This window comes from Stenella coeruleoalba (genome assembly GCF_951394435.1).
Source record: "Stenella coeruleoalba genome assembly, chromosome: 19".
NCBI lineage: Eukaryota > Metazoa > Chordata > Mammalia > Artiodactyla > Delphinidae > Stenella > Stenella coeruleoalba.
Window position 1 is genome coordinate 20,024,931 of NC_137165.1, and position 10,105 is coordinate 20,035,035.

Sequence of the window (10,105 nt, forward strand, 5' to 3'; positions counted from 1 at the left end):
GCTGAGAGAGCATGTAGGCCAGTAAGTGGACTCTCTTAATCTCGTGTCCATGATGGACATGACCAGTCAGCCACATCACTGTCGTCTACTAATGCAAGCCAAGGCCTCAGAGTCCTTCTCAACACAGCTCTCTGTGCCACCTGTACCAATTTGATACAGGAGTGTAAAGGAAGAGCCCGGAAATGGCCTTGCAGTGCCTCCATACCAGTATTCAATTCTGTATTCACCGCAGTGACCCCATTAAAGACTTTAATTAAGGACCTCATTAAAAGACCCCGTTAATAATGACCTCCCCTTGCACCATCTCCTACTAGGGGGCCTAGTGTTCTGCACGAAGAGGATACATGTAGGTTCTTGTCTCTTTCTCTTTGATATTTTTAGCCATTGGGCACTTTGTCTGCAATGTGTGCTCAGGGAGTGAGGTTGAACTAGATTGCTGGTTTTCCAAATGTGTGCCTTGAATCCTTGGGATGTGAGGGCATGTGGGCCAACTATTGTGCTTCAAGCAGACCCAATCCACTACGGTGTATTTGATGAACAAGCTTTGGCTATTTGATTCCATTTGGAAAATGCTTTAGCGGCTAAGCAAATAGCTTAGAAATGCCCAGGAACCTCCATACTGTTTTCCGTAGGGGATGCACCGATTTCCACTCCCACCAATAGCGTCCAGGGGTTCCCTTTTCTCCACATCCTCGCCAACACTTACTGTGCCTTGTAATTTTTATAAAAGCCACCCTAAGAGGTGTGGAGTGATACCTCATTACGGTTTTGATTTGTATTTCTGGGGAGATGTTCGTCAAAGTGTACAAATATTCAGTTATAAGATGAATGAGTTCTGGGGGTCTAATGTACAGCAAGGTGACTCTAGTTAATAATACCATATTATATACTTGAAATTTGCTAATAGAGTAGATCTGAAGTGTTCTCACCATGCACACCCCCCAAAAAGTTAACTATGTGTGGTGATGGAGGTGATGGATGTGTGAGTTAACTTAACTGCAATAATCACTTCATAATGCATGTGAATATCAAACCATCATGCTGTACACCTTCAATATATACAATCTTTATTTGTCAAATTTCCTTAACAAAACTGAGTAAAGAATGCACAGGAAGTCAAGATAAATAAGAAATACTCAGTTCTGATGTCCTATAGCACTAAAATTCCAGGGCACTAAGATTCTGTGACCACTAGATTGAATTATGGGGTGAGTTTCTCATGTGCTACAATTCCTGGGTTCCCAGAGACCAAGCAATGTTCAGAGCTGCTGAGATCTCTCTGTATTTGGATGGGAGCCTACAGAAGTTTAGGGCCCCTTTCCGGCCTCTAAAATCCTAAAGACCACCATGTGAACACAGGGACCAGGGAAGATACTTGAATCTCCTCATCTCTTCATGCCCTTGGTCTCCCTGACTCTTCCCCCACTGCAGATGGTTCATTTCAGAGAAAGCAGAGCTTGTAAGAATGACCCTCTAAGTTACCATTTGTGCTCGGTCATTCCAAAAACATGTGACAATGAAAAGATGCGTTTGCCTCTTATGTCCTGTTAACTTGCTGGGATCTGGAACAGCAATTCAGGACTTGCGTTTGTCATGATTTGTTCATGACCCTGGCCAAGCAAAGGCTTCCCTGGAAGCTCCCACACCCTGTGATGTCTTTAAAAGGCATGTAGAGCAGCCAGAGCTGCAGAGAGGCTGAGACAAACCCAGAAACCAACAGCTCTCAGACTGAAGCTGGCAACCTCCCCACTCAACATGAAGGTCTCTGCAGCACTTCTGTGTCTGCTGCTCACAGCAGGCATCTTCAGCACCCAGGTGCTGGCTCAGCCAGGTAAGTCCCTTCTCTATGGCAAAGCTGATCACCACCAGAACTGTCAGATCAGCAAGAATCTGCAGAGACTTGCTGCAGACCCCGTCATTTTAAAGACGGGAAAACGGGTCCCACGAGTGGACAAGAAGAGCCCCGACCTCACAATCAGAGAAAGAGCCAGCACTAGAAACCCAGGCTACTGAGGTCAGTCCCCACATTCTTTCCTGACATGAATATTGAGAGTGATGTTTTGTCCATCCCTAATCCGGCTGCCTTCGCATGTTTGGGGATGGGGGCACACGAAAGAAAGACCCTCTCTTATTGCAGGCACAGGGGGCATTTTTGTCAGTGGTGGAGAGAAAAAAAATGCTTTGACTGTACACCCCAAAATTTAACTGGATCCCAAGACAGTTTTCAGAAACAGTGGTTAGAGGAAGGGAATGAGGTCCCAGGGGAATCTCTCAAGGTGACGTGTTGTGATTGTATCTATCTGTTTGTATCATAACTCATGTTTTCATCTTCTGATGACTTAGATTTTCTGCATGTATCAGTCTGATAAGACAATGCATGCTGTGGTAACAAACAATCCTAAATTATCAAGGACTTAAAACAACAAAGGTTAATTTCTTACTCATACTAAATATCTATAATGTACTGACTAGAGCTTTGACTTCATATACTCAGGATTCTGGATTGATGGGGCAATTGATGGATTGGGAACATTGCTGCTTACTGTAATGAAGGAAAAGAAAGCTCTCAAGGGTCTTGCACTGACAATTACAACAGCTACCTTAGAAATAATACTTGTCACTTTGTCTTCTCACTTATTGCTCAAAACCAGTTAATGGTTCCAATCAACCAAAAGTGGCCAAGACTTGCAAGTCTACCATGCGTCCAGAAAGCAGAGAACGAAGAGTATTTGATGAGCAGTATTATGACTATCCCTTAGTGACGTAGCTCTTTGTAATGACAAAGTTGGAGCTTATTGCATTGACCAAGCTTTTTCCATAGCCTTGCCTGTAGTGATGGGTCCCTACTGTACAGCTGGGGACACCAAATCAAAGGCAGAGGTACAGGGCCTCAGAGCAGATGGATTCTGCCTCCATCTCTTACATTTCCTTGCCTTCCTGAAATTTCTTTCCTTACAAAGTCATGCTTAAAAATTATCTACATATCATTAGTGCTCAGTCTTTCTATTCATTTCTCCCCAATTCAGCTTCTGTCCCAACTGTCTGCTGCTTTAATATGGCCAGAAGGAAGATCTCCATTCAGCGACTGCAGAGCTACAGAAGAATCACCAACAGCAAATGTCCCCAGAAAGCTGTGATGTAAGTAGACAAAACCTACCCTCTCCCAGCCCCAAATTTCATTTCTGGGGGATAGAGTTCTTGAAACCGCATTAGAGTTAACTGGAGCCTTACACTTAGAGCGTTCCATCTCTATAATCCAATCCATGAGTTTTCACAACAGGAAATGTTCCCTTTGGCTCCCTGCCTAGAAGTTTGTTCAGGTCATACCAGTTCCTTCGAGTCAAGAGCAAGAATGGCTTTACTGAGCCATCAAGAGCAGCCACTGACCCTCAGCATCCCACCCTTCCTCTATCTCCTTCTTCTGCTCTCATGGCAACCCCTTCATCCCATGGCAGATGGTCCTGGAAGGTTTAGGATTAAATTGGCACAAGTTTCAAAGAGGATCCTTAATAAGTTCTTTCCCTCTCTCCCACAGCTTCAGCACCAAGCAGGACAAGAAGATCTGTGTTGATCCCCAGGGGAAATGGGTCCAGGATGCCATGAAGTACCTGGACCAAAAAGCCCAAACTTTAAAGCCATAAATATTCACCTTTTAAAACCAAACCAGAGCCTCAAAACGCTTGATTCATTCTCCCGGTCTTCCTAAGATGTGTTCTGAGATAACCTCATTCCAAAAGGAATGGCTTTTATTTAATAATTTAAAAAAATATTGCATATAAGTTATTGACTTTTTAAAAAATTCTCTGCCATGAATTTTTGTTACTTTTTAAATGTAAAGCTTTGGTTGGGTCCCTCCCCCTCTGTGAGCCCCAATTCAATCCCCTGCAACGTATGAGTAATGTTGTCTCGCTCCTCTTTAATTCCCTGGAATCTTGTAAGGGTCCCGGCAAGGATCATCGATACAAAAATGTTTTGTATTTTTTTTTTTATAAATTTATTTATTTATTTTTGCTGTGTTGGGTCTTCGTTTCTGTGCGAGGGCTTTCTCTAGTTGCAGCGAGCTGGGGCCACTCTTCATCGCAGTGCGCGGGCCTCTCACTGTCGTGGCCTCTCTTGTTGTGGAGCACAGGCTCCAGACGCGCAGGCTCAGTAGTTGTGGCTCACAGGCCTAGTTGCTCTGCGGCATGTGGGATCTTCCCGGACCAGGGCTCGAGCCCGTGTCCCCTGCATTGCCAGGCGGACTCTCAACCACTGCGCCACCAGGAAAGCCCTGTTTTGTATTTTTAAGAAGACATTGCTCTTGTGAACCAAAGGTGTGGCTCATAATGTTAAATGGAAATACATATTATTTTAGGAATTCAGAAAAAATATTCTTTATTACAGTCAGCAATCGTATATTTTGTATATTTTGTGGGGAATCTACATTGAGCTGGGAGGGAGAAAGATGGAAGTAGGGGTGAGAGGTATGGTTATGGGGGCGGGAACTGTGTTCCTGAGAAATGGCCTTTTAGTTCTGCTGGTCTTCAATGAGATTCAGGGTAAAACTGACAAGACCAGACAAAACCTTTCCATCCCTCTAATTCCAGTCCCCAAGAGAGGTTTACCAGACCCCAGGTGCTTCAGTCTCTTATTCAGCAGGACTCTCACCACTATTCCTTGCCTGGCCAGCGCCATGCTTGCCCCAAATCTCTCCCATGACCCATCGCAACAGCCTGTGATATTCTCCTTGTGCCTGACATTACTCCTCTGATCATCCTCCAACCCAGGATAAACAGAAAAGAGACATTAGGAAGTCAGAGGAAGCCTAGATAACCCTTGACAAGAGGTTTATTTAGACTAAGACTGTATCAGCACTTAAGGAGGCTTCATCCTGGAACTTAAACCAGGTCTTCATGGATGGACAAGTGCAGGGGCTCTTTGAAAGCTCTTTCAGGCCAGGCAGAAAGGAGACAGGTATAGTTTGAGTGAATGCCTAGAAGCGGGGGGGATTATAATGTGTTTATCAAGTTGGGTGGAGGCCCACTGGGAAGATGTTAGATTGGAGTCTGTGTGAAGTGATGGGGAAATTTGAGAAGGAAGCTTGAGGCCAGTCTGTGAAGGTGGGGAGTTGATGCTCCATTCAGATAGTCATAAGTAAGATGAACATGTCATTTTTATCACCCAAATTAGGGCACGTTTGAGAATAAAAGGAGGCACCATTAATAATTATGCTGGGACAACAGATATAAATTAACACCGACCCTGGCAAATCAGAGCATCTGGTCACCCTAGTGCTAATAGACATTGAAAGTTTTGATTTAGCGGGGAAGGGGAGTGCCATGATCGGTGGGGCTTCTTCAGTAAACACCTCTATGGGCTGGAGTGGGAGGGGTAAGGGGGAACAGCCGGTACACTCTGGCAATGTATAGGCATGAGGTTGTTAAATAACAAAAATTCTACTGAAAAAGTTTAAAGGTCAAATTGGCTTTATTCAACAATTCATGAATCAGGCAGCAGCCCATCTAGCAATAAAAAGGAGCTTCCCCAAGATGTAGAAAGGAATGGTTTTTAAAGGCAGAAAGGCGATGGAAAAAGGAAGTTATTAGCAAAGAATGCATTGTTTCAGGCAATGTCACCTTCCTAAGGAGAATGGAAGGGCCTGGCAGTTGGGTCAGCTCACTAGTGCTGACCGGATATTTCCAGGTTGACTGGTTAAAGGTCACAATCCTGGGCGGTTGAACTCAAGTTAGTTCAGGTAATAAGTCTTGGTTTGCTGATGTGGGGTTTAGCACAAGTGACTCTATTTGGGGCCTGCTGTCTCCTTTTTATTTTGTTTTACTTATTCTATTTTATTTTTTCTGTCTCCTTTTTAAAACTATCCCACCCCCCCTCCACTTTCGATCAGAATAACTGAGACATGAGATCAAAATTTAAAGCATTAGCACCACTCTTAGCTACTGCTCTGTAGTTCTCACAGCTTTTGTCCATCCTCTGTGTGGTATTCACAGGTCAGGACCATTTTTTCCTTCATCTCTGTGATGTCCATAGGTCATGGTTTCAGGTTCATGATTTTTTTTTTTTGCGGTACGCGGGCCTCTCACTGTTGTGGTCTCTCCCATTGCGGAGCACAGGCTCCGGACGCACAGGCTCAGCAGCCATGGCTCACGGGCCCAGCCGCTCCGCAGCATGTGTGATCTTCCCGGACCCGGGCACGAACCTGTGTCCCCTGCCTTGGCAGGCGGACTCTCAACCACTGCGCCACCAGGGAAGCCCCAGGTTCATGATTTTTAAGTTGGCTATTCTCTTTGTTCATCTTCTGGCATTCCAGTCTTAGAGAGAATACAGCACACCGGGGAGATTACTATGATTATTATAAGCCAGATAATCCTTAATGTTTGGAGTGTACTTCGAGCCATGGTCTCTAAGACCCAAACCAATCAAAATCAAATAAGTCAAAGAAAGAGCCATTGAAGGAGTCACCTTGCTAAGCCAAGCGGCTTGCTCAGTGGTCTTGCGTAACTGAGTCTCAGCTTCCCCAGAAGGGTTATCCAGGTGCAGCAAGTGGTGTTGACCACAGCACAGACCTCTCTTTGTCCAGCTAGAAGATAATCAAGGGCTATCCTACGATTAAGAGGAACCTTGACCAGAGAGTTTAAGGATCTTTATTGGGCAGCTATTGTCTTAGCAATGGAATCTGCAATGTCTTCAGGAGTTAAGGAGGGGTTCCTGATCATATTGTCACTTGTATTTACTCATAACCAGGGAAGTATGGCCCTGCCAAAGGAAGCTAGTCTTGAGTCATGACCACCTTCTGATAATTCCTTTCTAACTCAATGGTGTAAATCCAGGGAAGTCAATCAATGAGATGACTTAACTCATTCGTGGAAAGTTAGAGGCACAGTTAGATAACCTAGGAGGCATTGCCTGGCTGTGCCCTCGGCATCTAGGCATCCATAGGCCCAGGGAGAATGAAAACAGCCACAGAGAGAGACAAAGCATGTTGAGGCACAGAGCATTCTGGGTACTGTTAATGGACTCATTCACAGGGTTTGCTGCCTTTACCCATCCAAGCCAGGGCTCAGTCAGGTCTTCAGCACATATGGGAAGAGAATCTCTTAGCCTGCAATAAAGAGTCGTCCTAAATGCTTTGTAAAGATGTGCACTGCTGGTGAGATCTCTTAGTGATTGGGAGCCAATCTGATTTAGATAATCATGGGAACGTGGGGCTGCAAATGTACTAAGATTTTTGTAGGTATTTGTGTCTAATTGAGTACATACAGTTACAATTTGACAAAGGGAAAAACAAGGCACAGGGTGTTCTGGTGACAAGAGTTGAACTTAGTAAGAGAGTTCTAAATGGGGGTCAACTGTAGTTTGCAGTGACATTGGAAATAGAAGAGAAATTGGTCACAGAGGGTCTCTAGCATCATGGATAGATTAGAATCTTTGAAGACAAATTGAGCATTCTGAAAGGTTACTCCCCTTAGCAATGGCCTGGGAGATACAGATGAGAGTGTTATCTTTCCAAGCCAATGTCACAGTAAAAGAAAGAAAGGGAAGAAAAAAAATTTCATGTTCGGTTAAAGTATGAAGTCTTGATCTGGCGGCTTGGGTGGAAACAGTCTATTTTGAAGTCAGCTGCTTCTCTCTTATAGTTTGGTTCAGGGGTATCCAGCACCTGTACAGGACCAGATGTCAGGTGGAGGCTTCCTTAGCTGTGATGTGCTTACCCAAGGCTCAATGCCCTCTAGTTTCACAGCCGTGTTAGTGGTCAGGAACACTTAGTAAGGTCCTTTCAAACGGAGTCCGAAGGCTGTTTTCCTCTGATGACGTTTCCAGAATACCCAGTCACCAGGTTCCAGACTGTGACCAACACGATCTTTTGAATTGGAATACAGGAAATCTTCTTTAACCTGTCGATAGGCTTTAGCATAAGACATTAAAGCCTTACAGTAGCTGATCACATTAGCATGAAACAAGGGATCAGCAGACAGTTGTATACCAAGGGACATTTGTCTACCAGTGACTATCTCATGTGGAGTGAGTTTATGTTTCCCAAAGGGTGTATTACAAACAGTCAGCAAGGCCAGAGGCAACATCTTAGACCAAGGGAGTCCAGTAGTTTCAGCAAGTTTAGAGATTTTAAGTTTGAGGATCCCATTAGTTCCATCTTGCCTGGTGATTGAGGGTGACAGGTACTGTGATGACTCCAAAAACTTTGCAGGGTTTTTGCTAAGGCTCGTATGATTTTCCCCCCCAGAGACGTGGATGCCTTGATCACTGGAGACGGTGGAAGGTTTACCCAAAGTGGAAAACACATTTTCTAAAAGATTTTTTTTCCATTATGAGGGCATCAGCCTTGTGGCAGGGAAAAGCTTCAACCCATCCAGAAAACATACATACCATAACAAGAACATAGTGGTAACCCATTCTAGGTGGCAACTGAATGAAGTCCAGTTGCAGGTGTAAAAGGGTCCAGAGAGAGGAGGTCGGAGGCCTCTGGGAACAAAGAAAATTTTTCCAGGATTAGGGACCTGACAGGTCAGACATTTCTAGTAAACGATTTTTGCAATTTTATAGGCATCTTCCCACCAAAGTTTATTTAAAATTTGAATCATCTTAAATGCACCATGGTGAGTGAAAGAATGCAAAACCTGAAAAACGGGACTGGCCGGAAGCTGTGAAGAAATAAGTAGCCATATTGATTTCCCCATAACTCCAACTGTTTATTAAATTTACAACCACAGTCAATCTTAGTTTCTCTGACTCAGGAGCAGACTGTTGCTCTGTTGCAAGGACATCAGCATGGTGGAAGTCTGGCAACAAAAGGTCACAATATAGAAGCAGAATGGACTTCACATGTGCCACTGCTTTTTTTTTTTTTTTTTCTTTTTTTTGGCTACCTTACATCTTTGTTTCTGCACATGGGCTTTCTCTAGTTGCGGCGAGCAGGGGCTACTCTTCGTTGCGGTGAGCAGGCTTCTCATTGGAGTGGCTTCTCTTGTTGCAGAGCATGGGCTCTAGGCGCTCAGGCTTCAGTAGTTGTGGCGCGTGGGCTCAGTAGTTGTGGCTCGCGGGCTCCACGGCATGTGGGATCTTCCAGGACCAGGGATCGAACCCATGTCCGCTGCACTGGCAGGAGGATTCTTAACCACTGTGCCACCAGGGAAGTCCCATGCCACAACTTTTATAGACTTTTATGGCCTTCTCATGAAAGCCAGCCAGGGTGTCTCCCTGATATTCAGGTTCAGTCCTCAATTTTAATAATAGCAATTCCTGAAATAGCAATTTCAGAAGCTAAGAGAATGGCAGTAAGAAGGTTGTTTATTTGTTATCCATGTTTGATTGGGGTCCCAGAGGATGTAAGAAAACCCCTTTGTTTCCATAACATTCCCAAATCACGGACAATACCAAAGGCATACCAGCTGTCAGTATAAATATTAACGGTTTGTCCTGATAACTGACACAGAGCTTGGCTTGTTGAGCTGATTTAGCTTGTAGGAGACTTTCCCTCTCAGGTAGTTCATTTTGGGTAGTAAGAGCATCACCAGTGTGGAAATCACCTTTCTCATTTTTTTACAATCTGAACCATCCACAGACAAAATTAGATCAGGATTACTCGACAGGGTGTCTGTAAATCAGAATGTTGTGTCACAAAATGGGATATTATTACCGTGCAGTCATGGGGCTCACCTTCATCCGGTAGAAGTGGTAACATAGCAGGATTAAGGATGTTGTATTAAGGTACAGATTAGGCGGTGAGAACAGAAGGATCTCACAGAAGGTCAGTCTGCTTGCAGAGAAATGTTGGGTCAGCTCAGAATTAAGAAGACTTTGGACAGTGTGAAGAATTTGTAAATAAACAGCATTTCCTAGGGTTAGATCCTCTGAGGCTTTACTAACTTTGCAGCTGCGGCTATAGCCTTAAGACAGCTGGGGGGGCAGGAACCAAGGAATCAAGCTGATGCTGTAACAGGCCTGTGTTCATTACCAGGCTCTCGATGCTCCCAGGGCCTGGTTCTCTCTCTCCTGCGCAGATAAGGTGAAAGGTTTTGAATAGTGAGGTAGCCCTAGGACAGGAGCTTCTTGTTTTAGTCTTAGAAAGGCCTACCCATGTTTATCTTCC

The 10,105-nt window shown here is 44.4% G+C and overlaps 1 protein-coding gene across 1 annotated transcript; it reads left to right on the forward strand.

Annotated features, from left to right (window-relative positions):
* Positions 1-1,700: 1,700 nt before the first annotated feature.
* Positions 1,701-4,295, forward strand: LOC307177425 (eotaxin-like). The gene is made up of 3 exons (XM_079904532.1): positions 1,701-1,831; positions 3,027-3,138; positions 3,536-4,295. The coding sequence occupies exons 1-3, from the start codon at positions 1,756-1,758 to the stop codon at positions 3,639-3,641; spliced, it is 294 nt and encodes a 97-aa protein (XP_079760658.1). The 5' UTR covers positions 1,701-1,755; the 3' UTR covers positions 3,642-4,295.
* Positions 4,296-10,105: the final 5,810 nt, after the last annotated feature.